At 41.9% G+C, this 19,860-nt stretch overlaps 1 protein-coding gene across 6 annotated transcripts in view; it reads right to left on the bottom strand.

Annotated features, from left to right (window-relative positions):
* Window positions 1-1,302: 1,302 nt before the first annotated feature.
* Window positions 1,303-19,860, bottom strand: part of ltbp1 (latent transforming growth factor beta binding protein 1) — a 143,921-nt gene continuing 125,363 nt past the window's right edge. For 5 of the 6 annotated variants that reach the window (XM_080869053.1, XM_080869049.1, XM_080869052.1 and 2 more), the window contains 9 exons: window positions 18,963-19,091; window positions 10,704-10,841; window positions 9,697-9,858; window positions 9,160-9,249; window positions 8,704-8,832; window positions 6,252-6,425; window positions 5,066-5,218; window positions 4,631-4,780; window positions 1,303-4,541 (listed from right to left, as the gene is read on the bottom strand). In XM_080869053.1, coding sequence (XP_080725179.1) covers window positions 4,369-4,541; window positions 4,631-4,780; window positions 5,066-5,218; window positions 6,252-6,425; window positions 8,704-8,832; window positions 9,160-9,249; window positions 9,697-9,858; window positions 10,704-10,841; window positions 18,963-19,091 — 1,298 coding nt within the window. In that variant the 3' untranslated portion in view covers window positions 1,303-4,368. The remainder of the gene's footprint in view (window positions 4,542-4,630; window positions 4,781-5,065; window positions 5,219-6,251; window positions 6,426-8,703; window positions 8,833-9,159; window positions 9,250-9,696; window positions 9,859-10,703; window positions 10,842-18,962; window positions 19,092-19,860) is intronic. The other variant, XM_080869051.1, reaches the window with a different exon arrangement.

Here is a 19,860-nt window from a genome sequence, read left to right as displayed (position 1 = left end):
GATAACCAGCAATATGCAGAAAACTCAAACTGCCGCAGGTTATCTTGCTACCCAAAGATTCCCCTCCCATCCTGGCTTTTTTTTTTTTTTTTCACACACTCAGTCCAGAAATAGATTCAGAATTTACTGAAAACAAAGGGTGGTGTGCAAGACAACTCTGTCTCTATCTGTACCAAGACTACTCACTGATATTTGCAGAGGGGAGGAGCAGACTTTATCTATAAGCAAAGTGAACAGATTCTTTTGTAGCTGATTCATCAGTTTTTATTTTCTATAAAGTGTCTCATTCTGGCTTTAACTCCCTTATAGGCAGACTACAGAACCACCACTGGCAGCAATAAATAATTAAAGTAATTGTTTTCTGTATGACTTTATCAGTCTTTTTCATTTGCTTAGCAGTACCTACTAAGATGTATAAGGATGGTACTGTGACTAGTTGGCTAATCGCTAATCATCTGTTGCAGTGTTCCTATAGTTTCATTACTGAGTTTCATCAGTGATGCTATGCCCAACTTACACGGTCCATAACAGCATTCGACATGTTTCTCATTCAAAAGTTGAACAACTTGAGCAAGATGGTGTTTAACAATACACTGGAAGAAATAGATTTAGATGCAAGGTTTAATGCTAAACGATTTCTAAGTAGTGAGGTCCAGGGCTCCATCGCAGACACATGCACAGGAATCTCTTTCTGTGCAAGTCAGTTTCCACTTTCAGGTCCCAGCACAGGACAAAAAAGTCTTGGAGCAGCAACAGAGCTGCTCTATGTTAAGTTCAACATGTATTATTTATTTTTATGTATGTATGTATGTGTATAAATAATACATGTTGAACTGAACATAGATATAAAATCATCTAAAAAAAATTTCAACTAGTAAAAACAGACAAGCAGCTGGTGTTAAATATCACAATTTGTGGTTTATTATCAAGGGGTTTAATGTACATTGTATTATGAATTCATAGAAAAAGCTATTTATTCATGTACATATTACAAATACATCAGCTGTCTTTTGTTTAAATGTACACAAGGTTCTTCTCTCCGATCACTGCCTCATAGCAGCTTTGCAACCTGGCAAGACTTTGCAGTGAAATACAGTTAAGAGAAGTAGGAAACAAAACACATGTGAATTCAGTCCCTTCAAGACACTGAGGGAAGTACTACCAGGTAACACAACAACCTGCTTGTAAGAAACAACATATTTGTAAGAGACATGGAAGGTGGCTTTGGCTATGTTTCAGACAACCAGTAGTTCTCTAACTGCATCTGAACACCCTTACAAAAGCTTATTTCAAAGACATTAGCTACTTTCTTTAAAACAACAAGTGCATATTACATATCTGGTGATGCTGTGGTGTAGAGACAAGCTCGTTTTTTTTTCAACAGATAAAGGCATGGCAATGGAGGAAGCAAAGGATTGGACAGCTGGCTTCTTCACAGAATTAAATATCCACAATCAGTTTGATTGGGTACAAAATACAACTTGATCCCCCAGCACGAGTCCATAGGGTTTGTCAGTACGATAAATGAGCAAAATGGTCTGCTATGATATACACAAAACCCCACTTAAACACAGAATTAAGCACCAGACAAGACATAGATTTTATACAGTTATGTAGTTTCTCCCCTCCACGTAGGCACCATGTTGTACATTAGGCTGAATCTTCATCTCAAGTAAATTACTGTTTGTTTCATTTAGTGTGTGTCATATACAGTGCAGAATATATGGGCTTTGATTAATGACGAGTGTGTGAGTACTTGTATTTCTATACTTTTAAGGACCAAGCATCCTCTCTGAAATCAGAAAGCGTTTTGGCAGAAGACACACTGGCTGACGTGCATTTTGTTTAAGGTTGCAAGTATGGGCTTTATCAATTGTTGGCATCAGATGTTGAGCTGGATAGAGAAATAACGGATGGCTTTTTCAAAAAAATCAATCAAACACAAAGCAGTGACAGATCAGTGACACAGCACAATAAATATGGCGGTTAAAAAATCCCAGGGTTACTTGATGCATGTATTAGACATGCTAGCAGCAGGAGCCGAGGAAAGGAGCCACACTGTTCGCTCAGGTAACCAACTTTGGTCCAGCTTTGGGAAATACCAAAGCTACGAGATCATTTGTTGTAAAATTTGGTACAGGAATGAATTTTCTGTGCATCATGAAGTCTTCTTTGGGTTGACCACACAGTTTGGAGTATTAGCATCTCCACACCAGAGGCCAGATTTACTAAGCACTAAATTGGTAGTCAATTTTTAGTGAACTGATAACAAAAGAAGTGCAGGTGTCACAAATTTATCGCTCCCTGGAAAGAGAATGGCCATTCAGTCCAAATGAAAGGCAGCTAAAAGAGGATCTCGATGTTCTTCTGCGAGAAGCTGATGGAAACTGCGTCGAGTTTTGGAGGCGGATCAGTACATTAATGAAGTTAGTGTGCCACATGTCTTAATGTGCAAACAGTTTTTTTTAATCTGCATATTATACGAGGCTGCAGCAATTTATTCAAGTCAAAGGAAGGGATCTGACTCTCAGACAATTCCTGCAACAATCACAAAATCCATCCTGTGATACCTGATCAACATATCAGTTTTGACTTGCTCTTATACACTTCAGCTCTGAGTTGTATTTATAGCTTTATGTGGACAGACATTTTAGCATGTTATGTAACACATGATATGGGAAAAAAGAGGCAAAACATTTGAAAGTGAAACATGTAAAGGCTTCTGTGTTCACTGTTTAGAAAAAACCCCCAATAACACCTTTACCAGAAACATCCGAGGACCGTCTCTGAACATTTGGGCTGAAGAGCTACAGGTCGAAGCTTTGCTACATCTCAGGGCACTAAACACTTACTCTGATAACTCACTTGTATCCCAGATGAACTGGCAACTACCACATCAACAAATCACAGACACATGTTAAACAGCAATGCAATTAATTGCCTGTAACCTTCCTCAAATTCCATTTACTTTACCTCTTTATTAGTAAATCTACTGGTACTGGTGCGCTGTAAATGAATGCGTGTGAAAGACAGTCCAACCCCTGGCACATGTGCCAGTCACACTGAATGTTTAGATCTTCTGGAGCTTTTCCAAACTCAGTGTTGCTGATTAGTCAAACACAATGACATTTTCAACAGTGCTAATCCAGTTAGCAAACTGGCACTGTTACACAACTGTTACATTTATGTTTTTGGAAAACCACTGGAAGTTTGGACCAGTTGGAACAGCAAAAGAGATTTTGTACAACTCTGTTTCCGTGCAACAATGAGTTTTTGCACATCAAGTTTTCAGTTATTTAATACAGAGCAGCAGAAAAGAAGCACAATTTGCCACTATCAGACTTTCTTTCTCCAGTAAAAATGATCTGTGTGTAATGGTTGTTTAGGTGTTTTTACAGCACATAACGTTTTTTGTAAATAGCAGTTTGTGTTTGTCCATATCTATCGTTTTATACATCTGGAAACTAGCTAAAAAAAAACCACCCACAATGATGCTTTAGATGATGTGTAAAAAACATTTCCCCGTAGGCTTTCTTTAAAAGATACATCTGTTCAAAACCAAAACTCAAATTCAATATTTGTGCTGGTGTTGGTAAATATTCATTAAAAACAATGGATAATAATAGGCCCTGCATTTATACCACTTACATACAATGTATAGGAGGGCTTTATTTAACAAAAACACACAAAAACAAACAGCACTAAATGAAGAAAGCCCAACAAAATGAAATGTGAGAGGAAGTGAACCATAAGGCTGTAAAGCAGGAGTGAAAAAAGATGCTGGTACAAAGCATATGACCATCATTTTGGCAGCTCAGCTGATGGCTTAGCTGACACCCATCTACTCATCCAGTTTGCTAATCACTCGGGCTTTGCCATTTCTGCTTTTTACCCCACTCACAGTTGCTATGCATCTGTAAGCTGCTTTGCAACCCACTTCCAGGCCAGCTGCTCTTTCCATGCCGTCTCTGGCTTGACCAGTGTCTTATTTGTTTTGAGTGATGTCTGCTTGGTGCTATTGATTTTGCTGCCTCTGGCTTTTCACTTTCCACGAGGAAGAGTGACAGGTTCCACACGCTGCCACAAAAAAAATTACTGCATTTCTAATTATAGTGCCCTTAAAAGAATTATGCCTCCAGAAATGTATAAAAGAAATAAAGGTACACTAACCAACACTAACTTATTCTAACTTTTGTTACTTTGGGATTGTTGCTGTATGCTACAACCAAGGCCAGCAGTTCAAATTAAGATTGCTGTTGACATTTTGAGAATGAGTGAAAGTGGTGTGAGGACGTCCTCACAAGTATAGTAATACAAGATTATGCATGTGGTTTTGGTGTCTCTTGTCGCCTCCTGGTCAGTCCACGCTCACTGTGTGTGTGTGGATGTCTGGTGTTTTTCCGCCTCCACGCAGTAGTTGGGTTTGTCAGAGGCCTTAAAGCCTGGAAGACACACACACTGGTAGGAGCCCACATTATTGATGCACCTGGCGTTTTTACACAGTGACATCCGGTTGTTTAGTTCTAAACACTCGTTAACATCTGTGGACAGATGTGACAGAAAAAGAAGGTTGGATCAAAATGTTTTCTTTGTGTTACAGTTTAGGCTGTATGCGTGTTTGCTCTCCTACCAATGCAGGTCATGCGGGACAGGTCCAGCGTATATCCATCAAAGCAGTCACACGTGTAACCCTCCTGAACCCGGACACACCGACCGTTCTCGCAGCCGTTCAGTATTCCGCACTCCTCTGCTCGCAAACCCTCAAAAGCTCTGTATGGGTCTGAGCCACGTAAAACACAGTGTTTCACTTAATATCAGAGAAGACACCATTCCTGGATGAAAGCAGCTGCCCTCTATGGCACAGGTCATACACTATATGGATGAAAGCACTGGGCTCACAATTACATTTTTTTGAAGTATGATAAAAGTGAACTTCTGGGCTTTTCAATTGCAAATGGAAGAACTTATTTGTGAAGATGTCATGAAAGTGAATATTGATAAAACAATCCTTTCTTGTAGCACTATTCTGTACTTCTGTTAACATCAAAACTGCAGAAATACTCACACTCTTCAATATCATAGTGGGGACGTGCTTCAAGTGATAGAGAATAGTCTGGTGTCACAGCATATTCATGAACTGGACCTGCAACAAGAGCGTCACGACCGTACGGCCGCCGCCCACCACTCAGAGGAAGGTTACACATGGAGGCGTAGTCCTCTGAGACGAGAGAGAGAGAGAGAGAGTGAGAGAGTGAGAAAAACGACAAATCACTGAGTAAGAAATGCCAGGACCTGGAGCTGTTCAATGACGCAATGATCCCTACAGACACTATTTAAGACCTTTTTTTTGCCTGGAAACAAATCCCTGTTCTTAAAAACTTTGTATTTCCCTTTAAGTCTTAAATGTAAGCTTTACTCCCATATTACAGCTCCTCCTTTACCTGGAACTCTACAAAAAACAATAAATAGGGCAAAGTCTAATATGATGGGGAAAGTAAGCAACAAACAATGCAGTTCTTTCTAAACACTCGGTACATTTGACAGAACCAGTTCTTGAGTTACAACATCAGAATTCCTCAACACAAGGTCTGGAAATAATCTGGTTTCTTGGAGCTAAATCTACCACCTCTTGTATGAGAGAAACAGCACTTTTATTTTGAGTTTCCAACTTCTGTAGATCCACTAATGTAGTTGGAATATATGTAGACTTAAAGCTTATACTTCTATGTAGGTCAGGAATCTGCACCTGCAGTTTCCATTACATACATTATGTGTACATATGAATCAGGTAAATCTTATGGCAGGTACTGTTTTACCTGGGCGTTATCAGCTGACATGATGATGAAGGATTCATAACTGCATGTAAGTGATGCTAACAGTGAGATAAGCAGGCCTTGTGGAACAGTTTTTTCCGACACGTTCACATTTCAAACACATGAATTATTTAATACCCGAAGGCATTTTGTTTAAATCGCTTTGTTTTATCAGTTCTGAATTTCCACAGAAATAAACGGTAATTTAATTAAACGCCCCTACACTGAAACATTGTCAGAGATGTAGTGTAACCTAGTAATTCACAAAAACCACAAAGATAAAATGAATGTTTAAAATATTCATCTCACTTGTCATTTTTTAATTCAATGGAACAGTTGTTTGTGTCAGTTCTCATAAAGCTCCAACAGTCCCACAAAACTGACATCACTGACATATCATCTGATTTATAAATGCAACGTGTGTGTGGGTGGGTGTACCTGTGTCTCTGGAAGGACACAGGGCACATTGCATGCCCCAGGCATATCCGTGCAGACAGCAGCACTCGGTGTACGTGGTCTTCTGGTTAGGACCAAGTGGATTGATGCACATCATATTTCTGACCTCTTGCCAGCAGATGTCCCCATAGTCTATCTCCTCCGTTTCACGTTGGTCTGCAAACACACACATTGTCACCTATAAACTTTGATAAGCTTGGTTTACTTTCTAACATAAGGATAAATGTCTTGCAGCACATGGAATTTAAAATGGAAAACACACGCCACGCACAAAGTGGGGGAGAAGATGTGCTGAAAAAATGTATAAAAATAAAAATCAAGAGATTAAATGGATCTGATGAGGAGTAGGTATACGCAAAACATCACACACTTTGCTTTATCAATCTTCAGGTAATATCTACAGACTTCATGTAAAGTCTATCAGTACACATAACTGCATGTCGACACCCAGAAAGTGTTTGCAAAGCTCCTTTACAGACACTTTAAGACATTAACCCAGGGAATATTCATATTGAATTCTGTTTTTTATATACAGTATTATTTACAGTTATAGAGCTCATTTAAAAAAGATAAACAGCTGTTTTGTTTTTACTTCTAGTTGTAAGTCCACGTGAACATTAAGGAATATATTGTGTAGAATGATGTAGAGCAGTGTTTCCCAAGTGCTGTGCCGCAGGCGTGTCGTGAGAAATGATCAGGTGTGCCGTGGAAGCTTATCTGGTTCCACCTGATTGGTACTCTAAGCAATCAGCGTGAGTAACGGGCAGAACAATTACATTCTCTTCCACTAGAGGGCAGTACAACTTCCTGCTCTAAATAAATGGGTCGCCAACAGCCAATAACACAGAAGAAGATGAAGAAGAAATTACATAATAGTCATGCTATGAATTAGACAGCACAGTGTAATAACAATAGATACATTTTTGAAAGAAAAAGTGGTCAGTCTGACCCGGGTCTGGGAGAAATTCCCACCCAGATGAAGGCCCGAACATGAGTAGTGGTTAGAAGAAGCAAAAAAGGTATACTGGGGACAAACCAAGCCAATTCCACTATACCTGATGCGTGGAGAAAAATAATCAATGTGCTTTTTGTGATATTTTTTTTGGTGGTGTGCCGTGTGATTTTTCTATTGTGAAATATGTGCCGTGGCTACAGGAGGTTAAGCCGAAATGTGGCAGTAGGAAAATATGTTGTTCTCACTCAGAGAGACAAGTCAGTCATATGTCTACCACATGGATATGAAGCTGGACAACGATCCCTCATGTAGTTGTTTGTTTTCCCAACATTAAGCAACTTGAGTTAATAACATACAGTATAATACCGGTAAGAGTGCATCCTAGGAAAAAGTTCAAAGTAAATACATAACATAACATTAACACCGTTAGATAGAAAAACATTTTACAGTTTAAATAATGTCATATTAAAAATTAATATATTGTTTTGAGAAAAAAAATATGGGAAGACAAACAGGATTCTGAGTCATGATTTTTCATTCTTGAATACAGGGAGTAATCTGCAGTTTTATGTCAGTGCCAGCAGGGGTCACAATAGGACTTTAAAAAAAAATCAAAAGCTGGCTCCTGAATCAAAAGATGAGACGATGCATTCCCAAAACGGTGTGCTTTCTATTTCATGACACTGTCATTCAAAAAATGCTTTAAAGAAGTGAACAATTACATTTAATTGTGCGATAAACTGAAATGATTTTACATCAGTAGCTAAAAGTTAGTTTTGGCACTGGCGGTTAGGTTTCATAGATGACCACATGAAGAAGAATGGCGACATTTAGATTTGAAAAAAACGTGACTTTTTTTTTTTTTATGTAATTATGTGGTCTTGAAATGGCGAACAGAAAACTTTCCAGCCACCTCAGGATGGAAGATGCGGCGGTTCCCAATGGGGAATCGTGGGGCTTATACACAAACACATGTATGAGCCATCTGTGTTCAAACACTTCCCATCAACACACAGCGACTCATCCAGACACTCATCGACGTCTACAGTAAAGACAGGCAGAGAAAAACACCACAACTTACAGGATGTTATGCCACGACGTGGAACAAATGCTAAATGCTGCAAATTGATTCCAGGTTCTTTTGACCTTTCATCATACAATGAAACATTTCTACAACCCTAACCCTTCAGTGCTTCTCAACCGTGTTGGTGGAGAAGGTGTATTTAGTAAGTCAGGGTGCATGAAACTGCGTCACTCTGTCAGGACTTTCTGAGCCCTTCAGCTAAATCAAGCAGAGTATAAAACACGGGACATGTAATCACACCATCCCAGGATCAAATGTGACCATGGACACACACTGCCTGTGATTTACTCTCTGTAAACTGATACTGTTAGTTGTGTCAGTAAATACCGTATTATCTGAGCAACGATAACACTTGGCTCCTTTCTCTGTGTGCACATCTGTCTGTTTTTCCTCACCTCTGCACTCCAGTTTGATGGGGTCGTAGTCCTGTCCGGTCTTGCAGTAACACTCGTAGCTACCCTCAGTATTCATGCAGAAGCCTCCTTTACACACCTCCTGACCAAACAGTGAACATTCATCTCCATCTGAAAACACACACAGTATTAATACAGTCTCCTTAATACAGGCCTTAGCCACTACACAGTACTATCTGTACAGTGAGTGCCATAAAATACTATATTAACATGTTTTACAGCTAAACTAAAGCCTGATTTGGCCTCTGCTAAGAGAAATGCATCTTTCTGCAGCATAACTACACACTGTTTCAAAGCTGTGTGAACAAGACAAAAAAATCCATTCAGTTGATTTAAAAATCTTTGCTCAGCATACTATAAAACGTTTCCTATGACTGAGTAAAAATAATCTGTGTTAGGTTTATATGCATGACATGAATGGCTATAGACTTTTCTTACCCCTGTAGACATCAGAAGTGGGTACTCCATACAGGAAGTCTCCATTGGGAATAAAACCTCTTCCAGATGGACACATCTGGTTAAACTGGTCTGTAAGAGGACAGACACATGTTTGCAACAATCCTGTATGCACACTGGGTAAGATATAAACCCAGTATGTGTTGTGTTGTGGTTTTCATGTCAAGAAAACAGTTTCGGTGCAACTTTTTTGCACTGAAAATTGAATTGAATTTTTTCAAAGTGGGTTGTAGTATACAGCACTTTAATTGGTCAGTAAGACTAAAAAGCACTCTATAAAGCTTTCCATTTACCTCAGGACCACAAGGAGATAATATACTGAGAGGAGCTATAGGGAGACATAATGTGAAAAAAGGTGAGGAGGTTGTGTTTTTCATCCTAGTCACCTTGCTTTGGATAATGAAAAGCAACCTTTTTGTTCAAATGAGGTATGCTGGGATTTTTAAACCCTCTCAGAATACTGTGTAGGTGCCTCTGGTGAGAACACTATGTATATTTCATTATCCTCCTTGAGCTTACCTGTGCCATTGACAGGACAGGGATGCACCTCACAGTTATCACCCCAGCCAGCTCCCAGCGTGCAGCAGCACTCCTGCAGTGTAACATGGCTGGTCAGTACACTCTCACACAGGTTCTCGTCATTCAGACGGTAGTAGCACTCCTTCCGCTCCACCAACGGTGCTGAAAGACAAATGAAGGAGTTCAGTCAGCCCTACTATTCTTTTACTTTTCTGTCAAAGCACTTTGCAAACTTCATTCTTAAAGCTACAATATAAATAAAATGAGCATTATTATTATATATGTACTTGTAGTGTTGCAATGAAAAAAGCCTCCCAAAAAGCTCATGAGCATGTGCAGTGGACTGCACAACGCGACAGAAAACCTGGAGGCGAGAAAACTGTTTTGGCTTATATACTGTATATAAACTGGGCAATCTAAGAAATAAGAAAGCAACTACAAATCAGTACAATTTCTCCATTTCAAGATTTGGTACTAAGTTGGAGAAATATATAAAGTATAAAGATTTCCTGCCTGTACCGTCACCAGTGCAGGAGCTATTTAAGGAGAGGAGGTTGTTCTTCTTTATCAGTGTTTAAAAGTCCCATTTAAACAGCACAATACAGACTGCTGAATGCAGACAAATAACTGTAAGAAGAACAATATCAGCTCCTGCAACATTTATGTTTCTAGCAATGAAGTTAAATGCAACTAATCGCCTCCATGATATCACAACTGGAGCAGGTCTTGGGGATTAATACATTTTAAGGATTGCTTTACTTACTTTGGTTTGACAAAAGCTTCACTGATCAGATTATTCAATAAGATGCCAGAAAAAACACAGTTGTTTATATGAAAATAAATTCTACACTTGTACAGTAATGTCTGGACGTAGTTATGGAGCCTCGTCGTTCTTTCATGTGTTGAAAGGAACCCACTGTTATTTTCATGGGACGGTGTCAATGGCAGTGTAATGAAACCAGCTGTGCATTGGTCTATCTTCAACTTATTTGTCAATCTGAAGTCACCTGTGGGAATCGGCTCGCACTTGGCGATCATGCCGTTGTATTCTTGGCCACTAGGACACTCGCACTGGAATTTACCATCCCTGTTTACGCACTGCGCCTCTCCACAGACATTGCCCAGCAGCGCACACTCATCCACATCTGTGGAAAAGTCAAAGAATGTATTAATAGAAGATTTGTTCATATTTGAATGAAGTTCATTTGCTTTGATAGTTAAGCTAAGTAGCTGATAAACACAAAACAGAAAAAAAAACCTAAATACGAAATATGTTAATCGATTGTATATAAGTGACTCAAATTTTATGTTTGAAAAGGAGTAGGAAGAGGAAGAGACTTATATGATACTACCCATTCTTCCTATATCAGGGTGGGGAACTCCAGGCCTCAAGGATCGGTGTCCTGCAGGGTTTAGATCTCACCCTAGGTCACCACACCTGAATCAAATGATTAGTTCATCACCAGGCCTCTGGAGAACTTCAAGACATGTTGAGGAGGTCATTTAGCCATTTAAATCAGCTGTGTTGGATCAAGGACACATCTGAAACCTGCAGGACACCGGCCCTTGAGGCCTGGAGTTGCCCACCCCTGGTGTATATCATTAGTGTGTTATCTGTTGAAGTTGCACAGTGAGCTGTGATCCTGCTAGCTTTAGTGATTTTTAAATACAGGCTGATTCATCTTCTGTCATTTTACATCTATTTGGAGTTTAAAAAATATCTATACTCACAAATAGAGCATAGACACATTTAGACACTATTATTTACACTATTTTGCCAACTGTCTGGCACACTGCCACATGTGGAAACTGTTTCAGATAATTAGTTCACTTTGCAATCAGCCTAAGCACTATAAATAAGCTACAGGTAAGCTGTCCGTGTGGAGTACAATGGAGTGAGCAGGAAGAGTGAGAAGAGTGAGAATTAGAGGAGGCCGAGGAAGAGGACGTGGAGGTGAAGAAGTAGGACGAAGAGGACGGCAAGGACAAGGAGGTGAAGTTAGAGAAAGAGGACAAGGAGGAGCAAGAGGAGGATGAGGAGGGGGAAAATGAAGGGTAAGAAGAGTAAGAAATAGAATTACTGATGACATCAGAGCTACAATAGTGGACCAAGTAATCAACCGTGGAATGACCCTGAGGGAAGCTGGCCAACGGGTTCAGCCTAACTCGAGCCGCTACACTGTAGCGAGCATCATAAGGACATCTTGAAATGAGAATCGGTGAGCACAGTCACTTTGCACTAGGATTTGTAGCACTGCCGTATGCTAATGAGGAACACGACAATACCATAGATGTAAAAATACTGAAATTGTTACTTTACAGAATTGCTAGACGAGCAGATGCTGGGGGCAGAGGAAGCATGTTCACTGCAGACCAAGAAACTCATATAGTCAATACGGTGATTGCAAATAATTCCATAAGGCTACGCAAAATTCAGCAGCGCATAATTGAGGATGATTCCACCTTCCAAAACATACAAAATGTGAGCATTTCTGTATGAGGTCGTGTACTTGCCCGCAACAGAATCCGAATGAAACAAATCTACAGAGCACCTTTTGAAAGAAACAGTGAACGTGTAAAACAGCTGCGATATGTGCAGGTAAGCTATAGTATCACTGGTACTGAATCTGGAAGTGCACACTGTAGTGCTGTGCATGTGCCTGCTGTGCTGAATTTGTTTTGTCTTGTCTAGAGAGCGATGGAGCTAGAGGCAGATGGGTCGTGAGCAGTTTTTTGTGGATGAGGCTGGTTTTCACCTCACTAAGACAAGGAGACGTGGCAGGAACATTATTGGACACCGTGCCATAATCATGTCCCAGGACAACGTGGTGGTAACACAACTATGTGTGCAGCTATAAGTCAAAATAGTGTTGCTCACCATCATGCAACCATGGGCCCATATAACAATACACACATTACATTCCTGGACACCTTACAGGACATGCTCACTAATGTTCAGAGACCAGAGCAGACCAGATACGTTATCATATGGGACAATGTTAGTTTCCATAGGGCTGCTTTGGTCCGCAACCGGTTTACAGATCACCCACTCTTCACTGTACTCAACCTCCACCCATACTCTCCATTCTTGAATCCAATTGAAGAGTTCTTCTCTGCCTGGCGCTGGAAGGTCTGTGACCGTCATCCCCATCAACGCATAGCCCTTTTACAGGCAATGGAGGAGGCATGTGGGGATATTGACCAGGCATCATGTCAGGCCTGGATGCGCCATTCCACAAGATAATTTCCCCGGTGCCTTGGACTAGAGGACATTGCATGTGATGTAGACACAATTTTGTGGCCGGACCCAGAGAGACGACACGATGTAGACTGATTTCTTTTCTTTCCTCAGTGAAATTACTATTTTGTTTTGACTTGGAAATAAACACTTGTGTTTATTTTGATGTGTGTGAATAAACACCAGTACTTGAAGTTTGGATCCCTCCATGTTTACGGACCTATGACAAAAGTATGACCTCAAACTGACATGGCCTACTTTGTGCACAGAGAAAGCAAAGGCCAGACGTGTTTTCTATTCATACCTTCAGTGTGTAGTTGGTGCATTATGTGCTTATTAATGTGATAGCTTGTGTTAACTGTTTGATACGAAAACACCATTTTTACGAAGGTTTGGAGAGTTAAGCAAGGGTTATTAGCTTTTGTAAGAAAACTTCAATGTTTTGCTGATTTGGTGAAGGGTTTTCTTATTTCTGTGTAGAGTTTTGCAAAAATAGTCAATAGTTACAAAAAATGAGCTTAAGCCATCAGAAAAAACTGTAATTCTTCAAAAACTGAATTCCTGGCAGTGTCTGCATTTCGCTGAAAATAAACTGTGTCATTCAAATACACAGTTTATTTTCTTTCTAATTCATTTATTTTCTTGTTTTAGGAGGACAGTTTCTTTTTTGGGGGGTTACAAATGTCATTATTGTTGCTGGTTTGTCACACTTTTTTTCTGTGGTGATAAAGCCTGATGTTGTTTATATACTAAAGGAATCCTGTCACCTCGACTCACTGGGTTCCCTCCATTTTCAACAAGTGGGGTTTAACTTCCAACCCTGCAATAATGATTTCATTCATCCTAGTGTCGTTTTTCCAAGTCCTCTGTTCTCTTTTCTAGGAGGTAAATTTGCTTATCCTTCTCAGCAATCTGTATCAGTAGATCCACCAATTCCAACATACTTTTCTGTTAGAGATGGACCTCTTTATGCTTCATATAGCTGATACACCTGATGGGTGCTCTTGGGACGACTTTGAGGATTTCAGTAGCTGAAGTCCAGTCTAATGGTAAATTGACTGGTTCTCTTATAGCACTTTATTCAACTTCACCCATATTCACACAAGCACTTTTTTCTCTACAGGCAAGTGCTTTCACACCCCGATGAAAGCATCACAGAGGATCTTGGGATTTAGTATTTTGTCCAAGGAAACGTCGGCATGCAGCCTGGGATGGATCCACCAATCTCCCACTTAGGAGATGGCCTACACTACATCCTAACACACAGCAACCAGAGGAGCAAATAGTCTATTCATTCAAGACAAGTATCAAGCTCTTGTGCTTGCATATTCTGATCTCCAAGGAAACAAAGTAACCTTTATTTAAAGCTTCCTTCCACTTGGAAGGTACAGTATAGTCGTGGTTAAGGGGAAGCCCCTTTTGAAAAAATGTAAACTAACTGCCAAATTCATAAGTCAGAAATAAACACATAAACTTTCTTTTAATATTCACTCTTCACTCAAGTTGCTTGATGAGTTGCTCAGGGTTTAACAGAAATATTACAGAGATTACGACAGGTATCGACAGGCCAAGCGGAATGCGGCTCGGGCAGTGGCTGAAGCAAAAACTCGGGTGTGGGAGGAGTTCGGAGAGGCCATGGAAAAAGACTTTCGGGCTGCCTCGAAGAGATTCTGGCAAACCGTCAGACGTCTCAGGAGGGGAAAGCGGTGCTCTACCTGCACTGTGTATAGTGCTGGCGGAGCGCTGCTGACGTCGACTGAGAAAATTGTCGGGCGGTGGAAGGAATACTTCGAGGACCTCCTTAATCCCACTGACACGTCTTCCGAGGAGGAAGCAGAGTCTGGGGATGAGGGGAATGACCCGCCAATTTCTGGGGGCGAGGTCACTGAGGCAGTTAAACAACTCCTTGGTGGCAGAGCCCCTGGTGTTGATGAGGTCCGCCCCGAGTTCCTGAAGGCTCTGGACGTTGTAGGGCTGTCCTGGTTGACACGCCTCTGCAATGTTGCGTGGAGATCAGGGGCAGTACCTGTGGACTGGCAGACCGGGGTGGTGGTCCCCATCTTCAAGAAAGGGGACCGGAGGGTGTGTTCCAACTACAGGGGGATCACACTCCTCAGCCTCCCTGGGAAAGTCTATGCCAGGGTGCTGGAAAGGAGAGTTCGTCCGTTAGTCGAACCTCGGATACAGGAGGAACAATGCGGTTTTCGTCCTGGTCGCGGAACACTGGACCAGCTCTTTATCCTCTCCAGGATACTTGAGGGTGCATGGGAGTTTGCCCAACCAGTCTACATGTGTTTTGTGGACTTGGAGAAGGCATTCGACCGTGTCCCTCGGGGTGTCCTGTGGGAGGTGTTGCGGGAATATGGGGTGTCTGGCCCATTGCTACGGGCCATTCGATCCCTATACAACCGTTGCAAGAGCTTGGTTCGCATTGCCGGCAATAAGTCGGACTCGTTCCCGGTGGGTGATGGGCTCCGCCAGGGCTGCCCTTTGTCTCCGGTTCTGTTCATAATTTTTATGGACAGGATTTCTAGGCGCAGCCAAGTGGTGGAGGGCTTTCGCTTTGGTGGCCTCAGAATCTCATCTCTGATTTTTGCAGATGATGTGGTTCTGTTGGCTTCATCGGGTGAGGGCCTCCAGCTCGCACTGGAGCGGTTCGCAGCCGAGTGTGAAGCAGCGGGAATGAGGATCAGCACCTCCAAATCTGAGGCCATGGTTCTCAGCCGGAAAAGGGTGGAGTGCCCACTCCGGGTCGGGGATGAGTTCCTGCCCCAAGTGGAGGAGTTCAAGTATCTCGGGGTCTTGTTCGCGAGTGATGGGAGAAGGGAGCCGGAGATCGACAGACGGATTGGGGCTGCAGCTGCAGTAATGCGGACACTGCACCGGTCCGTCGTGGTGAAGAGGGAGCTGAGTGTAAAAGCGAAGCTCTCAATTTACCGGTCGATCTACGTCCCTACCCTCACCTATGGCCACGAGCTGTGGGTAGTGACCGAAAGAACGAGATCGCGGATACAAGCGGCAGAAATGAGCTTCCTCCGAAGGGTGGCTGGCCTCTCCCTTAGAGATAGGGTGAGAAGTTCGGCCATCCGGGAGGGGCTCAGAGTAGAGCAGCTGCTGCTCCACATCGAAAGGAGCCAGCTGAGGTGGTTCGGGCATCTGACAAGGATGCCCCCTGGGCACCTCCTGGGTGAGGTGTTCCAGGCATGTCCCACCGGGAGGAGGCCCCGGGCAGACCCAGGACACGCTGGAGAGATTATATCTCTCGGCTGGCCTGGGAACGCCTTGGTATTCCCCCGGATAAGCTGGAGGAGGTGGCTGGGGAGAGGGAGGTCTGGGCCTCTTTGCTTAGGCTGCTGCCCCCGCGACCCGGCCCCGGACAAAGCGGATGAAAATGGATGGATGGATGGATTACAGAGATATTAAGCTCTTAGGAAAGATGACATACTAGTAATATTACAGGGAGTGCAGAATTATTAGGCAAGTTGTATTTTGAGGAATAATTTTATTATTGAACAACAACCATGTTCTCAATGAACCCAAAAAACTCATTAATATCAAAGCTGAATGTTTTTGGAAGTAGTTTTTAGTTTGTTTTTAGTTTGAGCTATTTTAGGGGGATATCTGTGTGTGCAGGTGACTATTACTGTGCATAATTATTAGGCAACTTAACAAACAACAATATATACCCATTTCAATTATTTATTTTTACCAGTGAAACCAATATAACATCTCCACATTCACAAATATACATTTCTGACATTCAAAAACAAAACAAAAACAAATCAGCGACCAATATAGCCACCTTTCTTTGCAAGGACACTCAAAAGCCTGCCATCCATGGATCCTGTCAGTGTTTTGATCTGTTCACCATCAACATTGCGTGCAGCAGCAACCACAGCCTCCCAGACACTGTTCAGAGAGGTGTACTGTTTTCCCTCCTTGTAAATCTCACATTTGATGATGGACCACAGGTTCTCAATGGGGTTCAGATCAGGTGAACAAGGAGGCCATGTCATTAGTTTTTCTTCTTTTATACCCTTTCTTGCCAGCCACGCTGTGGAGGACATGGACGCGTGTGATGGAGCATTGTCCTGCATGAAAATCATGTTTTTCTTGAAGGATGCAGACTTCTTCCTGTACCACTGCTTGAAGAAGGTGTCTTCCAGAAACTGGCAGTAGGACTGGGAGTTGAGCTCGACTCCATCCTCGACCCGAAAAGGCCCCACAAGCTCATCTTTGATGATACCAGCCCAAACCAGTACTCCACCTCCACCTTGCTGGCGTCTGAGTCGGACTGGAGCTCTCTGCCCTTTACCAATCCAGCCACGGGCCCATCCATCTGGCCCATCAAGACTCACTCTCATTTCATCAGTCCATAAAACCTTAGAAAAACCAGTCTTGAGATATTTCTTGGCCCAGTCTTGACGTTTCAGCTTGTGTGTCTTGTTCAGTGGTGGTCGTCTTTCAGCCTTTCTTACCTTGGCCATGTCTCTGAGTATTGCACACCTTGTGCTTTTGGGCACTCCAGTGATGTTGCAGCTCTGAAATATGGCCAAACTGGTGGCAAGTGGCATGTTGGCAGCTGCATGCTTGACCTTTCTCAGTTCATGGGCAGTTATTTTGCGCCTTGGTTTTTCCACACGCTTCTTGCGACCCTGTTGACTATTTTGAATGAAACGCTTGATTGTTCGATGATCACGCTTCAGAAGCTTTGCCATTTTGAGACTGCTGCATCCCTCTGCAAGATATCTCACTATTTTTGACTTTTCTGAGCCTGTCAAGTCCTTCTTTTGACCCATTTTGCCAAAGGAAAGGACGTTGCCTAATAATTATGCACACCTGATATAGGGTGTTGATGTCATTAGACCACACCCCTTCTCATTACAGAGATGCACATCACCTAATATGCTTAATTGGTAGTAGGCTTTCGAGCCTCTACAGCTTGGAGTAAAACAACATGCATGAAGAGGATGATGTGGACAAAATACTCATTTGCCTAATAATTCTGCACTCCCTGTACTTCTGTAAAGTTTCCAGAATAAAAGTGATCGAAGGTTGTATATGAAAATTAAAGAAGGTGACTGTTGTTGTCATTTGACCCTGAATAAATAACTATGAATTGAACTAACTGAATTTAACATAAGAAGAGAAGAGGAGAAGGAAGCCAGAGAGGAGACACACATTCTGAATGGTTAGCGGTAAACCATCACCGTTGGTTTTTAAGGAGTGTGTGTGTGTGTGTGTGTGTGTGTGTGTGTGTGTGTGTGTGTGTGTGTGTGTGTGTGTGTGTGTGCGTGCGCGAGTCCATCTTTGCTAGCCACAGCACAGTGATGGTTTGGCAGGAAAGAGGAGGCAGCTGGCCGGACTGAAAGGGTGGGACCGAGCAGTAGTGCCAAAGGACAGACGAGAAGTGTGTTTAAGTGTGTATAAAGCACATACTGTACTTTGGTAGTTCTGCTACTGTATTTTATGTTTGCTGTGCATTGGGGTTTTTATGTACCTGTATGTGAATCTTTCTGCCAGGGTTATGATAGTGGAAGTCACCTTTAACAGTAACGAGTTTGGAGTTGCATGGGCCCAGTTAGTCCTGAGAAACAACCAGCACCCATCAACACTCATGTATTTCTCATTGTGAAACACAACTAAGGCCAATAAGGGCAAGTTTTCAGTGCAAAAACAAGCAAAATCATTTATGCAAAATCTTGGTAGAAATGTGGCGCATGGGCAAATCAAGGCCCCATTACATTTTGGTCACTTCTTTCAAAAATCTGTTGAGGTGCTCTTGTAGTAAATTTGTCAGTCAAATTTGTGTTCTTGAAGGTTTTTTTCTGTTCAGTGTCTCCTTTGTATTTTCGTGATCCTTTGTATTTGACATAGTCATTATGACATATTAAGATATCTAAATCAGTTGCACAGTTTTGGATGGCAGCTTCCCATCATAGCACGTTATTAATATACAACTTGCAATCAGTATCAGCTCTAAAAGCCTTATCGATTGATTGATATACACCAAAGCTCACACACTTACCCACACAGCCTTCGCCATCCCATGACTCCTGGTAGCCCTGCTCACAGAGGCATTGGTAAGAACCCAGTCCATTCTCACAGAAGCTGTGGGGGCCACATATTGTCTCATTGAGTCCACACTCATCAATATCTGAAAACCAAATAAACAACATCAATTTTTTATTTCTTTTTCGTGACTTTCTCCAGCCTTGACTCTACATCACTCCATAAAATATTATCTTTGCTTTCTGACATCTTACTGTAGAGGCAATCATCTCATTGCAGAACAACTCCATTGTAGTTTTATGAAAATCAAATATTTCTACAATGTTTGCACTCTGACACACACACACACACACACACACACACACACACACACACACACACACACACACACAAACTGGCTTCATAAAAGCAGACACCCAGACACTTGAGTCTGAGCCCCCTGCATAAATCATGAGGCAAGAAGCAACACATTTCCCTCCTAGTCTAGACAGCAGGCTCAACAGCTTCCGTCTTCCGTCCACTTTTTCTCTCATGTTTCTCTTTTCTCTCTGTTTTTCTATAAGACAGCAGAAGGCATTTAAACCTCATGACCACAGAGGCCATGACTCCTGCCCCGGTGCAGAAAGTATGAAAACATGAAAAAAATTCCTCAGAGACATGGAGTTATGGACACACATAAAGAGAGCATACTTAACAACAATGGCAGTAACACTTTGAACATTGTATGTAGTTCAGTGTTGATACTGAAGCAAAGACTGAGAAGCCCACTTTAATAAACAGTCATCTGAAAGTAATGACAGCTTTGGAATTGGCTGATCTACTGTAACTGAGCAAGAAACGCATATTACAAATGTAGGTGAACAAAGGAAAATATTTATTTAACCTTTTCTCAAGTTCACAAGTACCCACCTCTC

Source organism: Rhamphochromis sp. 'chilingali' (assembly GCF_963969265.1).
Source record: "Rhamphochromis sp. 'chilingali' genome assembly, chromosome: 20".
NCBI classification, from domain to species: Eukaryota; Metazoa; Chordata; class Actinopteri; order Cichliformes; family Cichlidae; genus Rhamphochromis; species Rhamphochromis sp. 'chilingali'.
The sequence above is the reverse complement of the archived record's forward strand: the minus strand, read 5'-3'. Positions and strand labels throughout refer to the sequence as shown.